A 25,811-nucleotide genomic window follows, 5' to 3' on the forward strand; every position below is an offset into this window, starting at 1 on the left:
ACCCTGATCCGGCTTCGAACTGGCAGCCTTTTGACTGACAAGGTTGACTACAGCTGGTGTTTAACCTGCTGTGCTAAAGCTGGCCCTATTGTTACCATTTACAAACTACTTCACTGTAAACTCAGAGTGCTTCACTATCATAACAGAAAAGAAACACAGCAGTCCCATCTTTCTCCTTTGTGGTCGAAAAAGACGATGCACAGTGGCAGCTCTATGGAGTAGGAGGGCATACTATCCCTCATGGGCAAAAGAGAACTTCTGCCATCAATTGCAGGAGTAAAATTGGTGGTGACCATTGGACGATGGCAATGGCATCTATTCTTTATTTCCCTGAGAGTAAACTCAGAAAGCTAGCAATTTTTAAACAAACACTCAAACAATTAAAAAAAAACAGATTAATAAGCCGAAAGAGTTTTGTAAGAATAAACCATTATGACTAAAAGGCTACTGGTGCTAGTTAGGCACCAATAGCAATACTGGACAGACAGTGATTTTTCTTAGCTGGCAGAACTATGACACCACCATTTCACACCTCCCTGCCCTGAAGCCTCCTCCTTTGTAAAACATACTTAAATTTTTAGACATACACTTGTAGGGGCATGTCAGGTTGCAAGTGAAGACATCCGAGCTTGAATCCTTCACTTATTAAAGACTACTACCAATAATCATTTTAACTTGTTCAGATCGATATATTTATCACACATGTTCTCTCTTCAAACATGCAATCAGGATGTGAAAACGGGGGGGGGGGGGGGGGTGACTTTGTGCCCTGTACCTGTCACATAGCCGAAATTCCCCCATTGGGAAACGGTAGTTCCAGCAACTGGAATCATTGTCAGATGTGAAGACTTTTTCTTTATGCTTCTCCGACTGGATGTGCTGCTGCCATTGCTTCTTGCTGTTGCTGTTCTTTCCACAAAGCCAACAGTGATAACCCATCTATTCATCAGAGAAGAGGTAAATACACAGATGAACCTCAGATCACAGAGTCTATGATAGTGAAGCGATAGATAGATAAATATAGGTTGCTTACCTGTAACCGTATTTCTTCGAGTGTCCATCTGCGAAATTCACACCTATGGGTTTCCCTTTGCGCATGCGCAGAAATCCGGAACATTCTAAGTTTGATGAATAAAAAAATGATTATTTAAGGCTCCGCCCACCTCCCCGCCCCCTCGGTATATATATCCCGCCGCATGCGGGTGAGCTCTAGTTCCCCAGCGCTAATCGCAGCTAGGTATAGAGGCATGACAGAGGGGAGGACGGGCGGGTTGTGTGAATTTCGCAGATGGACACTCGAAGAAATACGGTTACAGGTAAGCAACCTATATTTATTCTTCGTGTCCTCTGCGAAATCCACACCTATGGGTGAATAGCAAGCTACTGACCTGGAGGTGGGTCATGCCACGCAGGAGAAGAGGACAGCTCTGCCAAACGCAGCGTCTTTCTTTGCTTGTATGTCCAACTTGTAGTGAGAAGCAAACGTGGAGGGAGTAGACCACGTAGCTGCTCTACAGATTTGGTCCAGAGGGACTCCTCGAAGAAAAGCCTGGGACGTGGACACCGAACGTGTCGAGTGAGCCACGACATGAGAAGGAGGTTCTTTCTTTGCCAATTGGTAAGCTAGTTGGATTGTTGAAACAATCCAGGAGGCCAACCCTTGAGAGGATATCGGGTGGCCCAACATGTCTTTTCTGTATTTCAAAAACAACCTAGGTGACTTCCTATAGGTGGAGGTCCTATGTAGATAAAAGGAAAGTGCCCTCTTAACATCGAGGGAGTGCAACGCTACCTCCAACGGGGAGGATGGGTTGGGGAAAAAAGCTGGCAGGATAATATCCTGTGACATATGGAAATAGGAAACAACTTTGGGTAAAAACGTAACATCGGTCCGAAGGACCACTTTGTCTTCGTGGAACCTGATATATGGAGGATCTGAGCGGAGGGCTGTTAGTTCGCTCGATCGTCTAGCAGACGTGATGGCCACTAGGAATGCCGCTTTCCAAGACAAGTGGGAAATGTCGGCAGAGGCCATCGGTTCAAAGGGCGGTTTTGACAACTGAGATAACACTAGTTCTAGGCTCCATTGAGGTGAAGGGAGGGATGCAGGAGGGTGAACATTTTTATAGCCCTTGAGGAATAATTGAATGAGGTGGTCTTGAAAAAGGGACGGCAAGCCGAACTTTCTACGGCCGGAGGAGATTGCTGCAATGTAGCATTTGACCGAAGAAAGGGAAAAATTCTTGTTGGAAAGTAGCACAAGGAAATCCAATATCACAGGGGTGGGAGCTGAAAGGGGCGTGTGGCCTACTGTTTGTGTATACTTTTGGAAGGATGACCACTTATAATGGTATGACTTTTTGGTAGTTGGTTTATGGGTGGCTAGGAGAATTCGCGAAACTTCATCGGATAGGTTCAGTGTGGTCTGATCCTCCACGCCGTCAGGGAGAGGGAGTGGAGGTCTGGATGGAGGACTAGTCCGTTCTCCACTGAGAGAAGGTCTGGGGTTGGAGTGAGTCGGAGGAACTCTTTGTTGGAGATCTGGAGAAGAGGAGCAAACCAGTGTTGGCGTGGCCACCAGGGGGTGATCAGGATGCAATCTGCATTGTCCTGAATTATCTTGGCTATGACTGGGGATAGGAGGGGGAGGGGCGGGAACAGGTAAAGAAGGCCCGGAGACCATAGGAACAGGAAAGCGTCTCCTAGACAACCTGGGGATGTGCGAGGTCGGAGCCTTGCACAATAGAGAGGGCAATGTGTGTTTACAGGGGATGCAAACAGGTCTATCCTGGGGACGCCCCACTTGCGAGTGAGAGTCTTGAATTGTGTGTGATGTAATTGCCACTCGTGATTGTTCTTTGAGGATCTGCTTAGGGAGTCCGCCAGTATGTTGTCCTGGCCTGGTAGGTGGATAGCTGTGAGGGTGATGTTCCTTTGGATGCACCATTCCCAGATTCGTGTCGATATGGATAGCAGAGTCTGAGAGCGTGTCCCCCCCTGCTTGTTCAAATAATATTTGACTGCAGTGTTGTCTGTCACAATTTGGATTTTGCGGTTTGAGATGATGCGGACAAAGGCTCTGAGGGCCTTTTCTACTGCCATCATCTCGAGTGCATTGATGTGGAATTTGCGGTCCCAAGGGGACCAGTGGCCGCTTACTGTGAAGCCCTTGAGGTGCGCTCCCCAACCTGAGTTGGAGGCGTCTGTCGTGAGGGACATGGACGGGTGAGGTTGGATGAAAGGCATCCCTGATTGAACATTGTATTGCTTTGTCCACCATGAGAGGGAGTGGAGGACGGAGTGTGGTGGGTATAGGATTCGGGATTGAGGTTCCCGTAGAGGGTCGAATGTCTTGATGAACCACCTTTGCAGTGGTCTCATTCTTAGGCGGGCAAATGGGGTTACATTTGTGGTAGATGACATGTGCCCAAGGATAGATTGGATAGCCCAAGCTGAGGTCCTTCGGGACTGTTGGAGGTTTAGAATTGCTCGTTGAAGATTGACGAAGCGATCGTCCGGGAGGAAGGCTTTCTGAAGGGAGGAGTCTATGACGGCTCCTATGAACTGGATTCGTTGAGTCGGAGTGAGGTGGGATTTTTCCTGGTTCACGACCAGGCCCAAGTCCTGTAAGAGAGATAAGGTATAATGAATGTCGTTGTATAGCTGTGTCTTTGATACAGAACAAAATAACCAGTCATCCAGGTACGGAAAAACCACAATGTTCTGCTGACGGAGGTGAGCCGCTATGACTGACATGCATTTTGTGAACACCCTGGGTGCCGTGGACAACCCAAACGGGAGAGAGTTAAATGAGAAGTGGTTGTCTTGGACTGCAAAGGTCAGGAATCTGCGGTGTGATTCCCTGATTGAGATGTGGAAATAGGCGTCTCGTAGGTCCACCGTCGCTAGCCATGCTCCTGGTGGAATGAAAGGAAGTATGTTAGGAAGTGTAACCATGCGGAACTTGCGTGGTGTGATGAAAGTATTGAGCCTGCGAAGATCCAGGATGGGGCGTAGTCCCCCATCCCTTTTGTCTACTAGGAAATATCGAGAAAAGAAGCAGGAGGTGATATTGTGTGTGGAGTTAGAGGATATGGCGCCCTTTTGAAGAAGGGAGTGTATTTCCTCCCAGATCTCTTGAGGGCTGTGTAAGGAGGACCTTTCCCACAGGTGGGTAGGTGTCAAACTCTATCGCATATCCCCTTTGAATTATGTCTAAGACCCAGGCATCTGTAGTGATGGATTGCCATGCTGGAAGAAAGAATTGTAGTCTATTGAGGTATGTGAGTGGTGGTGTATGCGTGGAAGGGGAAATGGTTTTGGGTAGTGATGTGCTAAAAACGACGTTTAGAGTTGTTAGAGGGTCTGGTGCCACGGTACTGACCTCTGAAAGGGAGCTGAGGCCGCCTCGGGGCCGTAGACTGGGTGTAAGATCTTTGACGTCCTCTGTAGAAGGAGGTATTATAGGGTCTGCTGTAGTAATGAGGGCGATAGTAGTATGAGCCCCATCGTTGGCGTTGATGGGAGTAGGGTTGCTGGTCATACTTGAAGACGGTTTGTTTCATTTTGTGAGAATGTTCAAGTTGTGAATCAGTCTCAGGATTGAATAGACCTGCCTCATCCATGGGGAGGTTTTCAATGAGGGTGCGTTGAGATTGAGAGAGGATAGCAGCCCTCAGCCAGGCATGGCGCCGAAGGGCCACGGAGCCTGCAATGAGTTTGCCAGAGGTGTCGGCTGTGTTTCTCGCAAGATCTTTTTGCAGAGATGATAAGAGAAGAGCTTCTTCTTTAAAAGCCATGGCAAGTGGTTGTTCAGCTGGAGGTAGTAACTCCAGGTATGGTGATATTTTGTTCCATAGGAGGGTTTGATAAACACTCATATAAACTCCGTAGTGGGCCATGCGTGCGAATAGGCATGCTGAGGAGTAAAATTTTTTGGCCATAGAGTCAAGTTTCCTTCCCTCTTTATCAGAGGGGGAGGTTTGGTTTGGTTGGACAGGTTTTGGTTGAGCATCAGTTACAATGGAATTTGCCTTAGGCATTTTAGATAGCCATGAGGCTGAAGAAAGATCAATACGGTATAAATTTTCTGCCCTTTTGGGGGTTGCCGGGATCATAGCCGGAGCAACACCAGTATTTTTTAAGATTTTTAGTAGAAATGGTAAAGTGGGCAACACAGTGGAAGTAGGTTGTTGTTGTTCAGTAGAAGTAAAGCATGGGTCTACCACAGTATCTGTGGGTTCAGGTGTAGAGAGATTAAGGTATTTGGAAAGTCTGATTAACAGGGCAGAGAACTTTTTAAATTCTTCCAAATTTTTGGGGGAAGGATCAGAATCTGGAATGGGTTCCTGTATGATTGGAGTATCATCAGTGGACTCCAGGTCTACTGTCTCAACCTCTTGGTGAGCTTGTGCGAGGGGGTCTTGGCATGGTTGGGGGGGATCTGGTTCAATGTGTTCTTGTGGAGGGCGAGAGAGTGTAGCAGTAGGAGCTGCATGAGGTGGATATGGGTATCCAAACTGGGGTGGATACTGGGTATTGTAGTCCTTAGCGTGGGTGGGGGGGGGGTGGATAATAGAAGGGGTACATAGGAAAGGGCGGGGGGGGGAGGGTAGAGGTGATAAGGGTAGTCTTGTGGGCTGTAGGGCTGGTATTGATCGTGAGATCTAGCTCTCTTGGAAGGGTGGGGGTTAGGAGGGGGATGAGGGGAAGGAGAGAGAGAGTGCTGGCGGCGGCGCGGAGCCCGCGCCGCGGAAGTGTGCTGCTCCGAGGGAGGAGACTCCCTCGGTACCGGCGAATCTGGTGGGCTGGGGGAGGGGGGAGGTGAGGCTTGGGAGGGTGGAAGGGGCGGAGGAGAAAGCTCCGCGTTCGGCTGATTTTGGAGCGGATCCAGGAGCTCCAGAGGGGGAAGGTAAGTAGGCTCTTCCAGCTGGAGCATGGGAGGGAGGGGATCTTGGGGCTGGAAGGCGGAACCGGGAAGGTGGGAGGCCGGTTCCAGCATAGGAGGGCTCAAGGGCTGCTCGCCAGTGAGTTGCCGTCCCTTTTTTTGTTTTGAAGATTTTTCTTTTGATTTAGCCGACCTCGTGGCTTGTTTTGAGGGCTTTGCTTTCTTTTTAGGCGGCTCCACTGAGGAAGCGTTTGCCTGGCTCGAATCTCGCCTATCTCCAGCACGTGGAGAGGGAGGCTGAGTGAGCTCTTGGGTTGGGGAAGAATGGGAGGGGGGAGGTAGCGTCTGGGGAGCCAAGGCGCGTTCATAAAGGAGCGCTTTTAAACGATTATCTCTGCCTTTGCGGGCTCTACTGGTGAAACTTAAACATATCTCACAGGATTGGAGATTGTGAGCCTCCCCCAAGCATAACAAACATTTGGAATGTTTATCAGCCTCGGGCAAAGTAGCCCCGCAGGCCGAGCAGTTTTTAAAATACTGAGAAGACATGCCAGCCTGAAATAGAGAGTAGTCAGTCTGTCCGGGTCAGGAGTGGAGAGAGACGGAGTCAGAAGGGAAGTCCTTAGTCAAAAAAGCCGGTAGAGAGTGGGCGAATGTTCCAAGATGCTGCCGGATTAGCGCGGAAAAGGAACTAGAGCTCACCCGCATGCGGCGGGATATATATACTGAGGGGGCGGGGAGGTGGGCGGAGCCTTAAATAATCATTTTTTTATTCATCAAACTTAGAATGTTCCGGATTTCTGCGCATGCGCAAAGGGAAACCCATAGGTGTGGATTTCGCAGAGGACACGAAGAATAATTAGATATTTCTCAGAGAAGGGAAAACTGCCATCACCATTTCCCTACACAAACATTCAAAAAAGGCAGAAGTGGCACCATGGAAGAGAGAACACACCAGAGTCAGTGCTTCTTTTAGGTTCACTCAGGACAGACTAGGCTCTTGCCTTTCTCCATTTTACTCATCTCAAGCACAACTGAGGCAATACTGGCAATATCTGGCAGTGGAATTGAGTAATGGCCGGTACGTGTGGGACAAGCTGCAAGGAAGATCTCCGAGGGCTGTCGGCTGCCCACATATGTTTGATTTAGTGGTAGGCATCTTTAGAAATTCCAGAGCACATTAGGGGCAAAGCCTAACAAGAGAAAAATTGAAAAATGGATCTTACCATATCAGCGTAATCAGTAGGCATCTGGATTTGCTTCTCTGTCTCCCGTGATGTTAGAGGTGTCCCCTCACCAGGTTTCCCAGGGTTGTGCTTTTTCAGCCACATGTCATATGTCTGCTGCATGTCCAAAACTGCAAGGAAAGACCACTTTGATTAGCTAAAGCTTTTTTTCCTCCTTCACCAAATGCATCTGCCCCAAAGAGGAAACTTTATGATTTGGTTCTGTTTTTGCTGACTGGCAATGGCTCACCCCCCATTCCAGACCTTACCCAGAGAGGCCATAGATAGGACCTTGGGTTTTATGAAAGAAAGAAAGCTCTAGTATTTAAATGTAGGCTATCCCACCTGAAAAAACTGTAGAAGGAACTTATGCTTTAAAGAAGCTGTTCACAGATCAAAAACAGTACTAAGTAGATTTTTGAAGCCCTTCTCCCTTCCCTCCAAATAATAACTCAGAATTTTTAATGTCAGTAATATACATTTTCAGAAAGTACTAAAAAGAGGAAGAAGGATTCAAAGTAAAGACAAGACTGACATGACACACAGATGGCAATCTTGTCATAAATATTAAAATTGAACTAGGTATTTTTAATTACAAAAATGTGAGTCCAGCACTGAAAGGGTTAAATGGATGCAATGACCCAGCAAAAGCTGTAGTTCTATATAAGCTGGTGTGCCTGTTGCTTAGTAACCCCGTCAGTCTGAGGTAAACCTCAGTGGGAGAAATGCCTCAGTCTGAGAGAAGGCCTCACAGTGTGAGGTAGGCCTTAGTCTGTGAAGTAGGCCTTAGTCTATGAGAATGCCGAGTATGAGGAAGGCCTGATGTGAGAAGCTCCTGTGAAAGAAGCCTCAGGTTGAAGGCCTCATGTGTGAAGCTCAAGTGTGAAGGCTGAACTTCATTTGTGTCATGGAAACCTTGTTCCTGTAAACTCTTTACAGGAACAAGGTTTCCATGACACATTATTTTGCTATAAAGAAAAGCCTCCTAAGGAAGATATAACATTGGTCTGTGTGTTTTTGTTCTTTCTTTCACATTGGGCTACTGGTGCTGGGTCACGCTGCTGCTAATAATGTTACTCTGCTGTACATTTATGAAGAGGATCTTTTGATAATAAGCCCACCTGTCCAACAAATCTAACTTCTTTTCATCCAATGAAGAAGCAAAAGGAATTCAGTCTTCTTTAAACAGCATTTAGCCTACTCTCTGTCACACCTAGTCCCTTCTGACACAAAATGACTACCTGAATTACAAAAAATAACAATCCCAAAACTATATGATGGATTAATTTTATTACGATGTAAATGTGTTTGATGAGATTTTACTGTCTTATTAAAACTGTAGACACAAAGCTATAATAGCACGGGTTGTGGGAAAGCAGCTGAAGCAGCAGGAAAGTAGGCAGTGGAGAAATAAATGTATGTAACAAGATTGGCACTCAGTTTCCAAACTATGTCTTGCAGGGAAATGGCATCCCATCATCATTGCGTCATGGTATATCTATTTTCATTATGCTGGTTTCACTAGAAATGAAGCATAGGGTAGGGAGACAGAAATCAGAAGAGGAAGGTGTAGAGATCCCAGCTCCCTCACATATCTTCCACTCACTCTTATTTTCTTTCATGAAAGTCCACATCTCTCTCTCTTCAGGGCTATGGGCGAAGGAACAGTTTCCAACATATTGACACTTTCTTCCATTTTGGGCATGAATACAAAGCTGCGAGGAGAGAGTGAAACACACATGAGTTCTTATGAGAAATAAGGAGTGAGGGTTGGAAAGCAGCCAGCAGAGTTTCAAACTGTATAAGAAAACTTGCCAAATTTAATACACTGTCAGGAATCCCAGAGTGGAGAATGACCCCAGTACATGAGCCACACACAGTAAACGGAGAATTTTCAGGGAGACTAAGAAACATAGTAAAACCATCATTATCCAATTTTACTAGACATGGGGAAGAGTAATTCTGTTACACCAGTGGTTCTCAGCCTGTGGGTCCCCAGATGTTTTGGCCTTCAGCTCCCAGAAATCCTAACAGTTGGTAAACTAGCTGAGATTTCTGGGAGTTGTAAGACAAAACACCTGGGGACCCACAGGTTGAGAACCATTGTGTTACATTGTCTTCTCCACTATAGCCAACCCCTGCTATGAAATGTAATTTTTTCCTAATTTACTGATTTTCGAAGCTGCCTTGGATCCCACTTCAGGAGAAAGATGGCACATGCATTACATAAATAAAAATAAAAAGCAGCTGTTTAGTGGGCTGGTCAAAGAAAGTTCAGATGAGGAAGACAGCACATAGAAGGAGCCATACTATACTTTCCATTAAATCGCATTCTTAGTTCACATCTAGCTAATTGGTGCTGAGGATAGAGAAGGCCAATCAGCACACAGGGGAAGAAAGTTTAAACCTCCTTACCCTCTAAGACGTTTGAGGAGAGAGTAATTGAGGAAGTGATAGCAGTGAGAAAGTGCACGAGAGAAGGGAGCTCACAGAATGCCAGTACTGGTCATTCTCATTGTCAGTCAATGTACTCCTTCCTGTGTTTTCTGCCAAAATCCAGTATTCCCTTCAGGCTGGGAACTGTGACAGGGCTTCCAAATGAAGGAAGTTTTGACTATAAGGTATGACATATCAGTGTATCTGTGAGCCACATCTATGTTTTTTTACTCCGATCATTGCTCTTGGACTCATTCCTGCCGGACTCCCTTTTGTCAACGACATCAAGATGTTTGCCCCACAAATAATTCAAGAGACTTGATTTTCTTTGCATATCGCTACAAGTGACGTGCTTCACAAGGCTGTCTTCCTCCAGAATTTGCTTCTCCTTCTCCAGTTGTCTACCTTTATAGTTTGGCCCACCATGATTCTTCTGATTTTTTTTCTCAGAAGACCAAACAATGTCTATTTCTTCTCCCCAATTACATTTTCCTCACTGCTTCTTCTTACAACACTAAGTCAGTCTCATAGCCAAGTATTATCTTCTTTTCCCCATCTCATTTCATCTCATCTCATCCTGGTCCACAGATATTCGCTGTTCTAATTTTCTGGGTTTTTATTTTTGTTTCAGGGCCCTGACTGGAACCCTACAGAAAAACTCAAGCGAGGAAGAATGCCTATGAACTGAAAGTGCGTTCTAGCACCCACAGCTACATTGAGATATACTCTTAAAATATAGGCTGACCCAGTAAACTGAGAAGTGGATAATCAACTTCAGTATGTTATTGTTAAGGTTTGAAGTAAAAGAACAGAGAACATTAAGTCATGACAAAGCTGAGAGATCAAATCTGGAAACCAATGCTGTTTGAGAAATGAAGTCAAAACCAGGCCCAGTTCCGTCATTTCATAAGCAGCTTAGGCTGCAGCAAAGCCAGCTTTGACTAAGCCAATGGCTTGAATCCAGTGCACTAGTGACCTTCAGTTTTACCACACAAAAGCTGCTTGGTAAAGCTGCCATTTCAAGCCAGTCATCACTTGACCTATAGTGGATTAGTACACACCTGGAACACACTAACACAGCTTGTTTCTCATTTATATGTGGGCTCCCTCAATCATTTGTAGAAGCATGCAAACAAATTATTTATACTTTTGGATGAGGAAAAGAATAAATACATTATTCTTATTGGGGTATCAAATTTGGCCAATCCTAAAAATAGCATTAGAAATCTTGTATAGCTGTTTTAACATGTCTTAATGTGGATATTTGGACATATTTAACAATCACTTAGATGCACTGATGTGACTAAATATCTCATTAGCACAGCAGTTCTGTTTCAAGCCCATCCATCATATAGTCAGCAGAAGACATGTAACTTCACGACTTTGTTTCATTAAGTTCAGATGCTCCTGCAAAGATGCTACATATCAGCAATTGACTCAATGAAAGTATGAAGCTCAATTCAGATAAGGCTGAGAATCTGTTAGTGTGTGCTTTATATGATCTGGGAAGTTGTTCAGCCTGATCTAGACCGGATTAGATTTGAAATTTCTAAAGACCCAGACATGGCTTTGGAAGCCAAAATGGCACATGTGGCATACCTAGCTGTTACTAGCTGTAGTTGGTTGGCTAGCTACAATCCCCCTCCAGACCATTTTATTATTCTCAATTGTGACTCTCATGGTTGGGGGTGTCTGAGAATTGCAGTAGAAATGTAACTATTCCAAAATCTGGAACCTTCTGAATAGATGAAGCTGTCACAATCATCAATGCTCTGGTCATATTTTGCTTGTATTAGAATAATAGAATCCTAGAGTTGGAAGAGACCACATGGGCCATTTAGTCCAAGTATGGACAAACCCAGGCCAGATGCAGTCCTTTGGGCTCTTTTCTCAGGCCTTCCTCTCTCGCACCATCCTATCCTATCTATCCTATCCTTCCTTCTTTCTCTCTTTCCTTCTTCCTTCCCTCCCTCTTTCTCCTTCCATCCTTCCCTTCCATCCTTTTGTTATTCCTTCCTTCCCTCTTTTCTGGGCATGTTTAGCCTTAAGGAGCTGGGTATGTTTAGCATGAAGAAGAGAAGGCTGAGAGGAGATATGATAGCCATGTATAAATATGTGAGAGGAAGCCACAGGGAGGAGGGAGCAAGCTTGTTTTCTGCTTCCTTGGAGACTAGGACGCGGAACAATGGCTTCAAACTACAAGAAAGGAGATTCCATCTGAACATGAGGAAGAACTTCCTGACTGTGAGAGCCGTTCAGCAGTGTGTGGTGGAGGCTCCTTCTTTGGAAGTTTTTAAACAAAGGCTGGATGGCAGGGGTGATTTGAATGCAATATTCCTGCTTCTTGGCAGGGGGTTGGACTGGATGGCCCATGAGGTCTCTTCCAACTCTTTGATTCTATGATTCTATGATTCTCCCTCTCTTCCTTTCTCCCTCCTTCCTTCCCTTTTGTCTTTTCTTTCTTCTTTCCTTTATCCTTCCCTTTGCTCCATCTTTTTTTTCCCTTCCTTCTCTTTTTCCTTCCTCCTTCCCTTCCTTCAATCCTTCCCTTTTGTCTTTCCTTCCCTCTTTTCTTCTTCCTTCCCGTCTCCCTCTTCTTTCATTCTATCTTTCTCTTCCTCCCTTTTGTCCTTCCTTCCTTCTCTCTTTCCTTCCTCATTCCTTCCTTTCATCACCGGGCAGCCAGTCCTCCTAGCAGGCAGTGCTAGCATATGGCCCCCAAGTTAAAAAGTTTGCCCTTGCTTGGTCTAGTCCAACTGCTTGCCTTGCAGGAAATGTACGATCAAAATATTACCACAAGATACTTTGTGTGGGGCTACCTTTGATGACTGCTCAGATACTGCTGGTTGTCTGTCAATGGATGAAGGGAACATATTTCATCAAATTTAAAACAGCAGAGAAAACTTTGGGCCGTTTCTAAGTACAATTTAGCTGTGAGATCCTAAATAGCTTGGAATCTACAACCTTACACATTATTCCAACCCAGATACTCTCTTTCATTCAAGAGCAAGGTTTGATTCTGCTACATGAGCTAGTTATGAATTATGATCGCTAGGTGGCCTTTTTCAGGTCCCACTGCCATTTAAAATGAGATGAGCAAAGAATGGAAACAGGGCCTTTTCAATGGCAGCATTGTGGCTTTGAGATTCTCTGCCCAAGGAGGTATGCCTGAGATCAAGTTGGGACATCTTTTTGGTTCCCAGTGAAACCATTTTGATTTTCTTAAGTCTTACTGATTTATTGAGTTTTAACTCTTTTATTTGCCAGATATGCTGTTTGCTGTCTTATGCATCTCATTCTGTTTCAGTGTTTTTGGTTTTATCATCAAGGCCTTAAGCTATTTTGAGAAACTTCTAGACTGTAAACCTGATCACAAATACTGAAATAGAGGAAGGGAATTGGAGAGGACATACTTTCCCCAAGATTCAGTGTTGTCACTTTTCATTTCCTTCCTCCCTGCTTACATTCTAGGATTTGGGGATTAAAAATATTCTTCATTTTCTTCAGTTCTGAAAAGACCACACCTTAGGACTAGAGAATGACCACCCATGCCCATTCACAAGATGTGTAACAACAAAATACCATTCAAAGCAACCATTCATAATTTCTCTTTCCTTTAATTACACTACACAACTCAATTTCTATTTCTGGATTATAAATGTCACTTCCTAATTAGTTCTATAACAATAACATGGAGAAAGTTTATTAAAACTGCAAAAACGTTGCTTTTGCGGAACATCCTGCAACACATTTTTCTATAGTTTTTCAATTAATATCTCACAGAGTCTCAACTAATTCAACATAGTTTGTGACAGCCACAAAAATAAAGTTTCTAGAGCATAACAACTATTTTCAAAGTAAGTACCGCACAATTAAACAGGAAATAACACTTTCAAACCAGGAACATTTTTTTTCAAATTTTGTTACATAGTGTTATTAGTCATAGATTTCACATGCTTTCAAGAAGGAAACAGTCAGACATTCAGATTAGAAACAGATTTAATTTTTTCTTTTTTTCAGGAAAAGGAACAAGGACCACCTTGTTAGCAATCAACAGAAATGCTGGTAAAGTCCCCACCTCACTGCTTCCACTGCTAAAATCAAGTGCAGATCAATGGGCAACATACCTTTTCGTAACAGAATGAATTCCTGTCTTTTAACAGATGTTGAAGTATTGTGTGTTTCTTATATGGAGGAAACTGACTTCCCTTTAAAGGAAGAAGTCTGGAGGGCATATTAACACATGCTCCTCTGCAACATCTGTTTAAAATATACACTTGAAGCCAAATTTTCATGCCTTAGAAATTGACAATGCATTTTTTCTGGTAGTAAACAAATCCAGAATTATTGCAAGCTGCTTTTACACACATTTCTCTACTTTTTGCCTATGTGTAAAACAAGCAATTCAAGACAAAATGTTACATCTGATTCCCAATTCTAGACCCAACCAATCTTTTATGAGATAAGGATATAAATCAAAGACCACATCAGGCATGAGTGATTTCACTTTTATTTCAGTACTTTGCAACCAACTAGTTGTGGCCTTCAACCAGACCTTGTTTGCTATAATCTGCTGGAAATGGCAATCTTCTTCAAGCCTTCTCTAGTAATGTTTATCTATGATCCTGTTGCTTACTGTTTCCTGTATGTATGTTCTAGTATGCAGGTTTCTTTACTCTATGGTTCATGAGGAGTTATAAAAGGGGCTGCAGGCCACATGATCACTTAAGATGACATACAGACTGCAGACTACTTCAGACCTCAGATCACACACTTGTTTGCTGTTTTGCTGTAAGAGATGTTCTGGCTGGATGGCACAGAGAATTATCTCAAATATATCTGAAACTGGACTGATAAGTTTTGTATCTGTGTATACAGAACACATGAAGGTTGTGAATAAACCAAATATGTTATTTTTTATCAAAGTCTGCTTTGTTTTTGTCTCTTGAGTGCATGATAAAAAGTTGTTTTATGTGAGAATGTATGTGTGTGTGTGTATAGGGCACTGGATAACATGACTGAAGCATTGCTGTTTTCTTTGCACTGGCAAAATCTATGTTTTCCTATCAGATCAGAGATAACAAGTTATTCAGTCTAACAAGTGAAACCAATCCCTAGCATAACTATATCTGGTTGTATACCATAAGAGAAGATTCTACTCTAAAGGATTTTTGGCTTTTCTGTGAAAGGTCATGCTTTTCTAAAAAGTTATGATCTCCAAAGGTGTTTTCCAAAAGATTATAAATGCAATTTTCCAAAATTATCCTCCTCTGCGGAGTGCCTCCTAATGCCCTAGTTGTCCAGAGCTTCACCATGAAAAGAAAGACAGGTAGCATCTGAAAAAGCAACAGACTACTCACATCATATTGCTGAGGGAAATTGCGAATGGAAGGCAGTGGCCGGACAGACACCCACTTTCTCTTTGCCTTGGACATTACTAGCAAGACACGGCGTTCCTTGGTCCAACTGTGTTACAAGATGGAAAAACTCAGTTAAAAACCCAGAGATATTTCTACAGTACACCAAAAACAAACAAAAAAAAACACCCCAAAACAAACAAGCAAACAAAAAACAAGGGATTCCTAGTAGTTAATTCAATAGAAAGATATGGTAGGAGAAAATTATACATGGTGTTAAGGGAGAATGGGAGAATATGCAAGAGTACTTACCAGTGACGTGCTTTGGCACTACAGTATTTGAGGTCTTTATCTGGTTCTACCACTTGCCCATTTCTCCAACACTGGCCACAAACAAACTTCATTTGGAGGTCAAAAGTGTTTGAGGTGGAACTCCTAGAAGAAGCCTGGAATTATGAAAGACAGAGGAACAAAGTTGACCAAGGAGACTGCATTCTAATAATGAAAAAAGTCAGAAGGTCAGATAAGCAAGACAGGATGATGAAATATACAGTGCTACATAAACATACAATAGTTGCTGCAAATTTTAATATACAGTATTTTTCCTCCTCGCAGCTACCACCTCCATGTTGAAAAGCTGAAATCAATCGTACATAAAGGATCAATACACACCTACATGTACACACACACTGCTAAACGCTCCTTAAGAACTAATAAAGCATCTACTTCTATTTTCTACTAATGTGGGATGTGAAGGAAAAGACAGGTTGAAATGCCACCACACAGAACTCACAATAAAAACAATTCAAATTCTGTGTCTGAATTTACAATTGTTATCACTAAAGTTTTTCCAGTGTTTGCTACTGCTCTATTTAGTATCCTAACTTGAAGCCGAAAAATTCGAAAGACTGTCTCCTCTCATATAGGCCTCCCTGAAATCTAAGGTCATCAGCAGAGGTCCTGTTAGGTGTCCCACAGATGGTACATGTGAGAGGGCTTTCTTAATATAAACACCTAGCAAAGGAGGTCAAGCTGGCTCCATCCCTTTGAGTTTTTGGCAACATGTGAAGACTGTGTTATTTTGTTTAACCTTGGGATCTTAAAGCCAGGGTGTTTTTGAATCATTTTAAAAGAGAAACCTTGAATGTTCTATTTGGTCTTTAGTCCTTAACATTCTAGAATCTTTTAACCTACAATGCATCACCTTAGGGTCACTGGTGATTTGGGAAGCAATAAGCAAATACATTAAATAAAGTGAAATAAATGTATGTATAAAACATCAGAGAGTCAGTCAGGATGGTGAAGTGGTTTGTGGGTTGGACTACAACTCTGGAGGCCATGGTTCAAATTCCAGCTCAGCATCAGAAACTCCTCAAGTCTTATCAGAAATTCCCATAATTGTCTTCTCTCATGGCAGTGGTTCCCAATCTGTGGTCCATGGACCACCAGTGGTCCACAAGGACGGAAATATGGTCTGCAGCCTCACCATTACTACATTGTTGCCCTGAAACCACGTGGCAACGAGAGCAACTGGTCTTGCAAAACCCTCTCATATTGCCGACGTGATGGGCATGTCAGGAGGTGAGAAGCTAACTACCTACAAAAGATTACTACTACCACATCAGTTCCAGATTATTAAATATGGTTTTCTGCGGGCGAGCAGATGGCGACTACTGGATGGCATATGTTCTGCATCAGAAACTAGAGCTGATGTGGTCTATCCAATGCAATTTTCTGTATCAGCCCCCCAAATAACCAAACCGAATCTCAAGTTGACCAAAAACTGATTTGTAACCTTTTTGGTACTAATATTCGAGAGTGGTCCCTGGTCAAGTGGTCTCTGGTCAAAAAAAAGGTTGGGAACCACTGTCTTAGGGTCATCATAAATTTGAAGTGTCTTGAAAGCACATCACAATAACACATAAATCCTTTCTCAGAGTAAGAAACATTACTTACACTGTTTTGAATGAATAACAGCATGAGCAAAGTACAGCTGATTAAGTGCAGGAGAATTTGTGTCAATTTTGAATTTGTGAAAGAAAAATAGCAGTAGGAAATTGAATACATTATGGGGGGAGAGTAGTTATTTCCCCCCACAATGGACACTGTATTTGTGTCTACTGGATACCATAGTTTTTTTTTCTATCACTTTGAGTAGCACTTGTCTAATATGTTTAGGTGCACTAATGATGGCAAAACAGGTGATGAAAGGAAGGGAAAATGTAAAAGGGAGGCTCCGTTTGCTACGGCAATCTTTGATACTTTTACAGGAAGAGGAATGGTGATTGAAGTAATGAATTTCAGTCCTCAGTCCTTTGAGAGCAATATTTAAAATATCTCAGCATTCTTTATAAACAAAGGTCATGGTAACTTTCAAATAAAATTAAAATCAAAATACACAAGTAGCAGGCATCTGGGACAGGCTGAGTAACACTGGCCATTCCTACTTCTGCCTGCAACTCTCGCAGAATGCTGCTCTTTAATGATCTATTCTTCTACACTCTCTTGTGTACCTTCAATGTCAACTGCAACCTTGTATCATCTTAGAATCTCTAATGAGATCAATTAGAATGTACAGCCCTAATAAGGGGGAAAAGCAAACAAGATATTTTGTACTGGGTCACCACTTGCCTAGCTACTGCCTTTTCGTAAGCATCATTTCTGTGTTGTAGAATGTTAAAGGTAAAGGTTTTCCCCTGACATTAAGTCCAGTCGTGTCTGTGGGTTGGTGTTCATCTCTATTCCCAAGCCAAAGAGCCGGCGTTGTCCGTAGACACCTCCAATGTCATGTGGCCACTATGACTTCATGAAGTGCCAGAGTGGTTTAACGACGCCACCAGTTGTAGGGACGTTACTGCTTTGTCAGAGTCTCCTACAACTTGTAATGAATCTACAAATTCGACAACACAGCTACTACCCTGTAATATTTTGTTTATCTTCCTTTGATGTGTAGCGCGGCTTGACTCGAATGTATACGAAACCGAGGCTTGGATTTAAGAGAAACTGTAATAAGTTTATTGAGGTATGGAAGCTTAATGGTTTCAATGTTTCTTAACTCCTAGAGGTACATTCCTTTAGTGGTTACATTTATAATCTCTCATAAAACAACTCTTAAGAGGACTGTTCTTTCCGCTAGACAGGTTTTAAACTTATTTCCTTCAAAATGTGTTTCTTTCCTTAACCGATCACTCCAAGTACTAGCCTGTTCTTTACCTCTGTTATCTCTGTTACAGTAAAGATTCTTACTGGGGTTTTCTTCCTTTCCCCCCCCCTCAAACTTTAACTTCTAATCTAAATAAGTCAACTTGGCCTATCTAAACCATGCAGGCTAAAAGCTTGAACCTTCCTGATTCTCAACACAGTAGAACCAGCCTTCCCTGCGGTTCTCTGACCACAGACTGCCTATTTAAAATGCCTGCTCTTGCCAAGTGGCAGTTGGCTCCTCTCCTTTTACCACGGCAACCCATTTCAGAGTGAGCTGAGTTAGCTACCATCCCCCCAGTTATGCTATTTTAAATACTTCCCCCTTTTAACATCTACTTATAATTATACATGACTGTAGGTTAAAATTCACACTTCACCACAGTGGTACCTATTGATCTACTCACATTTACAGGTTTCCGAACTGCTAGGTTGGCAGAAGCTGGGGTTAACAGCAGGAGCTCACCCCGCTCCCTGGATTTGAATCTGTGATCTTTCGGTCAGCAAGTTCAGCAGCTCAACGCTTTAACCTACTGCACCACCGGGTGCTCCAATCCATATAATTTATTGGTTAGTATAAAGCAGAGGTTCTCAAACTATGGGTCCCTGGGTGTTTTGGCTTACAACTCCAAGAATCCCAGCCAGTTTACCAGCTGTTAGGGTTTTTGGGAGTTGAAGGCCCAAACATCTGGGGACCCACAGGTTGAGAACCACTGGCATAAAGCAATGGGAGAGGAAGGAAGTGTGACAATCTTAGAAAGTCTAAAGGGACAGACTGGGATCACAAGGTTGTTAGATTCACCTTCGGGGCCTCTGGTTTCCCTCTTAATTTAGGGTCTAAGTACAGGTATTTAAAAGATCCCACCAGGTAAGGCCTTGAAAAACCTATTAAAGCTAACACTGGTAACCACAAGTGCTTCTTTCAAGAGGATGAATGAAGGACACATAAACCGAACAGGTTTTCTGAATTCAGCAATCCAAAGACCTTGCATATACAAGCTTGCCAGGTAAATCCAAACTGCCAGAGTGGGAAGGGATTATGTCTAAACATGACTGTATTTGTAAAGACAAGATAAATACCTGACTAGATAGATCAGAAATCAGCCAATGATACACCACAATCAGAGGTCTTTAAGCATTCAGTTGCCCAGTTGAGGTCCACAGGCTCCAGGTAACAGCAACAACCATTGTCTAGAGGCCAACATCATCACATAAAACTAGAAGCTAAATCACAGCAACCACATATTTGAATGGTTTGGCAAAACAATGCCTGCTTTTACTGTTTGTAATGCTTGAATTTATCACATAAACAGCAGGCACACTTCAAGCAGAAAAGGGAAGGGCTGCCAGCTCAGTGACCCAGCACACAAATATGACCTATAATAAAAAGCTACTGCTACTGGCATCACCAAGCTAGATAGGCCAATGGTATGACTTTGAATAAGTAGCTACAAATGGAGAAAGTTATTTCTGGGGAAATAGAACTCCTAGCACCCACCAACAGCACAGAAATGTTGGGCTAAAGGAATTTCAGGATCTGCCTTCCAAAAAAGTAACTTTTCCAAGCTCTGTTAAGTAACTTTCAAAACAGGTGAAATGGATCAAATGTAGTAGTTATACATAAATTGTTTTTCTGTTTCTGCCTTAGTAAACAACAGCAGACTTGGCCAGTCCTCCTCCAGCTGCTCACAATTATTTACACATATTTGCAAAAAGAAGCAGCTCAGGCCCTTGGAGGAAAGTTGGCTAATGCTTCAGGAAGATCTGAAAACTAATGCATTCATTCAGGCATTATGAAATTAGTATAAGGCAGTTCTGGTGATAACAAATGAATGATGGTTTTGTAAGCTGTGAAAGAAACAAGGGGGCTGTGCAGTTGTATTTCATTGTTTTCATAGAACCTAGGCACCTGAGTAGGGATTTAAGGAGGGACCAGAGTCCAGGGATACTTGGAGACAGAACCTGTTCCCTTGAAGTGAACTGACACAGCAATCTCTCTCTCTCCACATTTGGTCTAAGTTCCTTTACCCTTCTCCACAACAGCTTACTTAAAATGAAAACACCCCATTATGCCAGGTTAACCTGCTTAGATTTCACAAAACCAAGAGCAAAAACAGATCAACCTGCTTAGATTGTACAAAGGTCAAAAAGAAACTTTCTGTTGTCTGTTTCAACAGGCACAGTCCTCCCTGAACCTGAAAGGGAGAGTTGTTAGCTCTTTGAGAATTAGTTTAAGGTTCTTTCCTAAACCACAAACTCCGGAATTCTGCAGGAAGCAGCAACAAGATTTAAAGTGGATAAATGCTCTAGTGCATTGTTTCTCAACCTGGGGGTTAGGACCCCTGAGGGGTCACCAGAGGGTGTCAGAGGGGGTGCCAAAGACCATAAGAAAACACAGTATTTTCTGTTGGTCATGAAGGTTCTGTGTGGGAAGTCTGGCCCAATTACATCATTAGTGGGGTTCAGAATGCTCTTTGATTGTAGGTGACCTATAAATCCCAAAAACTACATCTCCCAAATATCAAGGTCTATTCTCCCCGAGCTCCACTAGTGTTCACATTTGGGCATATTGAGTATTTGTGGCAAGGTTGGACCAGATCCATCATTGTTTGAGTCCACAGTGCTCTCTGAATGTAGGTGAACTACAACTCCCAAACTCAAAGTGATTGCCCACCAAACCTTCCAGTGCTTTCTGTGGTCATGGGAGTTCTGTGTGCCAAGTTTGGTTCAGTTCCATTGTTGGTGTTCAGACTGCTCTTTGATTGTTAACTGTAAATCCCAGCAACTACAACTCCCAAATGACAAAATCAATACCTCCCAACCCCACCAGTATTCAAATTTGGGTGTATCAGGTATTTGTGCCAAATTTGGTGCAGTGAATGAAAATACATCCTGCATATCAGATATTTACATTATGGTTCACAACAGTAATTATGAACCATAAATTACAGTTACGAAGTAGCAACAAAGATAATTTTATGGTTGGGGGTCACCACAACATGAGGAACTGTATTAAGGCATTAGGAAGGCTGAGAAAGACTCCTCTAGTGTGATGAGGTCCTAAGGCTATGATGAATCTATCTGAGTTAGTTAGATCATTTTGTATTCCCTTTCCTGTCCTCACTTTTCCCCAACTGTGGCCTCATCTTATCTCTACTACATTGAGCTTCTTCTTCCCTGAAAAGCAAAAGGATGCAGCTGCAAAAACAAACAGCAAAAACCCTGCCTCACAGCTGCATACTTTGCATATCTGCCCTGTGATTGTTATAGTTGCAACAAGCCAATATAATATGCATGGGGCATGCCATAACATGCCCTCCTGCGGGATGGTGGGTGAATGGCTGATGGAAGGAATGAGAGACACTTAGTGGGAGATTTTTTTTTATTCCAGAAAGTGCTGTAAGAAGAAAGCTACCAACCAGGATAACAACAACAGATCTAGTAGTTACTGAAAAAATACAATCTGGATTTGTAGAATAACCTATGAATCAAGAGTATCCTTCCCTTACCAGCTAGTCTTCCAAGAATTGGCATATCCTCTACTCTTGGACTACTTCAGTGGTTCCCAACCTTTGGTCTCCAGGTGTTTTGGACTTCAACTCCCGCAAATCCAAACAGCTGGTAAGATGGCTGGGATTTGTATTGTCAAAAGCTTTCATGGGTGGAATCACTGGGTTGTAAGTTTTTCGGGCTGTAGGCTATGTTCTAGAAGCATTCTCTCCTGACGTTTTGCCTGCATCTATGGCAGTCATCCTCAGAGGTTGTGAGGTCTGTTAGAAACTAGGCAAGGGAGGATTATATATCTGTGGAATGTCCAGATTGGAAGAAAGAAGCCTGGCTTTGAAGAGCTGCAAGACCAAGAGCAAGCCACCTTCCAACGAAGGATTCTCCCAGCCAGGAAGAAGCAAACTTTGAAGCTGCAAGGCTATTCAATGCTAATCAAGCTAGCCAATTGCACATTCGCACTTGCTTCAAACAAACAAGAGTTTCTTCTCTCACCCTGGACATTCCACAGATAAATAAAATCCACTTGGCTAGTTTCCAGCAGATCTCACAACCTCTGAGGATGCCTGCCATAGATGCAGGCAAAATGTTAGGAGAGAATGCTTCTAAAACATGGCCACACAGCCTGAAAAACCTACAACAAACCATGGCTGGGATTTCTGGGAGCTGAAATCAAAAAAATCTGGAGGCCCAAAGATTGGGAACCACTGGTCTACTCAAAGTGATGGAGTATGGTGTGGGCCAGTCCCATTCGGCAGTGAGAAAGAAAGCCACATGAAATGGGCACACTGGAGCAGGGAGGAGTGAGTCAGGTCCTCCACATCAAATAGATGAAGATGTACTATCCCACTCCACAATGATTTATCTATTTTCAAAGATCTGTGGTCTCTATATTTTCATCCCCCGGTGTGTTTTTGTCCTGTTTGATTCTCTTGACATATTTTGTGATTTATTTTTTTTAAAAAAAATCAGACATATTAAGAATGTTGCATCTCTGTGTTTTAAACTTAATTATGAGGTATCCTGATCAACAAGAAGTAGCAGATCTGGAGAGGAGAAGGAAGGGATGAAAGGTAGTCATAATCAATATGCTATGTGTAAAGTGGAAGATATCACTGGCAGTTGATGGGAGAACGTGTAATCTACCACGGAAAAACCATGTCCCAAGATACTTCCCTGCACCTCATGATCTCTGCTGCAGTACAAAGAATTATCTGTATTCGTTGCCCATAAACATCCTCCTCCTTTCTTTCTTGGAAATTACCTCAAGGCCAAAATGATACTATTTTAGGACTTCGTATAGTGCTTTGTGCAATTCTACTCATATTTTGCCACTATGTCCCATGGCACTTAACCCTTTACTAAAGCCCCATCTCCACTGACCATTTAGTTCAGTATGAAGCTAGCTTCAAGCTGTGGGAGCTAGACAACAAACTCCCTTGGAAGTGGGCAAAAAAAAAGAGGTTTTAATGCACATTAGAACTCTGTGGTTTGTGTATTTATCATCTGGACCTCAAACTGGTTCCAGAATATCCTATGTAATCATCTGTACAGTGGAAACACTTTCTCCAATATCAGTTTGAAATGGCATTAGGTGGTCAGTGTAGAGAAGGACTTAAACATTGTTAGACATAGCACATATGGCTTATTCTTACTTTTACAAAGTTCTCAACACAGGAAAAGATTCCAGGCTTCAAAGAATAAACAGATATAGAATATTATTTTAGTAGATTTCCAAAGTTCATCAAATGAAGCCATGTGTGAAATATGTAGCCATATAAACAAATTTGTTTTAAGTGCAGAATCAAATTTTGCTCCCAGTCCTTCCATACATAATGCACTCTTATTTATAAGCATCTTCTAAGTCATGTAGTGTTGAGTAGAATGGTGTCAAATTATGGCTGCAAATCTATACAAACAAAACTATGCACCTGTCTGTTAAAAACACAAAATCGCCAATATGGGATACACTGAAAATCAAAATCCAGAGAGGGTACAGCGGGAACCCTGTATATTTTTCCTTCCTAAAAGTAATGTGTTTTGGCATTGTCACTTTGAAGCTCCTTACCATATTGCTACTAGCCTTGTTGGTGTGTGCCTCCATCTGCTGCCAATACTTCTTAGATTCTTGTACAATATCTTCATGGGTCATTCCTGGAGATTACAGAAGACACGTTGAAAAGTTTTTAAGATTTTTAAGATTGGTTGCCAGATGCAACTCAAAATATGGAGAGAACATACTTAAAAATATGGTTGCACAAAATATTTCCTTTTCCATACTTCAATATGGAAAATATTTATTGAACCATTAGGTATATTTCATCACTCAATCAAGTCAAACAACAAAAAAACATACAGGGACTAATCTTCAAGTCTACTATCTTTTCATATTGCCCATTAATACTCTTTCAGATTGACTTTGCAAAACAGAACTACACTGAAAAGGTAAGAAAGTTTTTACTGGTGTGGGTGAGAGATGAAAAAACTAGTTCAAAGGTAAAATAATATTTAATAGTAAAGGTAAAGACTATGATGAGAGAAGTCTTCCAGTCTCTGTGTAGTGCCATAGTCTCTTATCACTCCTGTCCACTAATTAAGCCAAGCTGAGCTAAAGACTCACCTGAATATTGTTGTAGCAACCAAATTTTAAGCTCTATGAAGCTGTGAGCAAAGTGGCAGCTATCTTCACGCAAACAGCCATAACGTACTTCATGTCGGCACACATCAAACTGAAAATGCTCCTGGAACTGACGAATCTTGGAATATTTTAGAGAGGTGGAACGAACAATGTGAACCAGACACCTGCAAAGGATTGGAATATTCACTCATAACAACACAGAAGATCCCAAGAACTTGTGGCCAGAAGTTGTCAGACCCCAGTTCCCACCAGTGCCATTCAACCTAACTACTGGCAAAGGATCATAGCTCAGATTCATAAGGTTGTAGGGAATCCTTCAGGTAAACTGATATCAAACTATTCAAAGTTCTAAAGGCCAAAGCTAGCAATCAGAATTGGGCCTAGAAACAAACAGGCAGTTACTGTAATCAGTCCAAACAGATAAATAATGCTGTAAGGAAGTAAATAAATAGCAACGGGAAAAACTGGTGCAAAGCAAGGAAACTAGCACCCATGAGAGGATCACATGCTCAAATCACATCATCCCCATTCTGCTCTGGCAACCGTGATAGTTTTAAAATACAGTTCAAGGTGGTAGTTTGGCCTGTAAACTCACTGAACCAAGAGAATGTACACAAGCAATGTTCTCACGGATCCACCGAGTTCAAACTGCTTAGGACTAATTTTTCTGAAGGATGGCCTAAGTCTGTATGAGATCACTAGATTTGACAAGAAGAATGTCCAAGTCCCTGCTCTCTTGCCAAACAGCAAGAACAAATTGGTTGTTGGGTTTTCTCAATGGTGGTCCCACACTTCTGAATCTACTTTAAGAGCTAGAGGCTTGCTTTCATCACTGCTGGATATTCACTAAGTACTGCTGCATTTGAGAAATAAAATGGACCTTTAAAAAAGTTCTGAGTTTAAACATAAAATTATAATAATACTTGTATACATTTTTGAGGCATGTAAACAAGCACATGAGAGCCGTGAGCCCTGAAGGGTGAGATAACTATCTCTTTTAACAAAATAAATATTTTATTTTATTTTATTTACTTTGTTTTATATCTTGCCCTCTTTCCCTCGTAGAGGGACTCAGAGAGGTTAAGAATTGGCAACAATATAGATAAATATAGATATCTAAGAATGTGCACTCACTTCGGTTAAACATTTGTTTGCAACAACACTGTGGATGCTCTTTCAAACAAGCTGCTGGAATTACAACTATGAAACAACTGTTTCACACATGGAATAATGATCACAAAGCTGTCTGTTTAAAAAGCTGAACACACTGCCAAAAGGACGTGCGTGAATCTGGATTTACGCCAATATTATTTCCATAGTACAGATTAAGAGGAAAAGGAATAATCCGTAGCTTACTCTAGTTTTAACAAAACAGATACACATTACTAGCTGAAAACAAATCCAACCCACTTACTTATTATCATAAAAGCTATGTTGTGCAGCTAAATTGGAGCATACTGCTGGAGAGTCCTTGGTCCCTTTGCTGATTATCCGGGGTTTGCTGTCAAAGCAAATCTGTAAGCACACATACAGAAATGAAGTTCAGGCTCTTATGCTGATCT

The 25,811-nt window shown here is 42.4% G+C and overlaps 1 protein-coding gene across 4 annotated transcripts in view; it reads right to left on the reverse strand.

The window, feature by feature from the left end:
* The window catches only part of ZC3H7B (zinc finger CCCH-type containing 7B), a 61,235-nt gene that overhangs the window by 6,199 nt on the left and 29,225 nt on the right, over positions 1-25,811 (reverse strand). For all 4 annotated transcript variants that reach the window (XM_067469176.1, XM_060777122.2, XM_060777119.2 and 1 more), the window contains exons 15-22: positions 25,664-25,764; positions 24,232-24,413; positions 23,680-23,765; positions 15,219-15,352; positions 14,910-15,015; positions 8,720-8,828; positions 7,114-7,244; positions 776-939 (exon numbers count right to left, since the gene is read on the reverse strand). In XM_067469176.1, coding sequence (XP_067325277.1) covers positions 776-939; positions 7,114-7,244; positions 8,720-8,828; positions 14,910-15,015; positions 15,219-15,352; positions 23,680-23,765; positions 24,232-24,413; positions 25,664-25,764 — 1,013 coding nt within the window. The remainder of the gene's footprint in view (positions 1-775; positions 940-7,113; positions 7,245-8,719; positions 8,829-14,909; positions 15,016-15,218; positions 15,353-23,679; positions 23,766-24,231; positions 24,414-25,663; positions 25,765-25,811) is intronic.

The sequence above is a fragment of the Anolis sagrei genome, chromosome 5, assembly GCF_037176765.1.
Source record: "Anolis sagrei isolate rAnoSag1 chromosome 5, rAnoSag1.mat, whole genome shotgun sequence".
Classification (NCBI taxonomy): Eukaryota; Metazoa; Chordata; class Lepidosauria; order Squamata; family Dactyloidae; genus Anolis; species Anolis sagrei.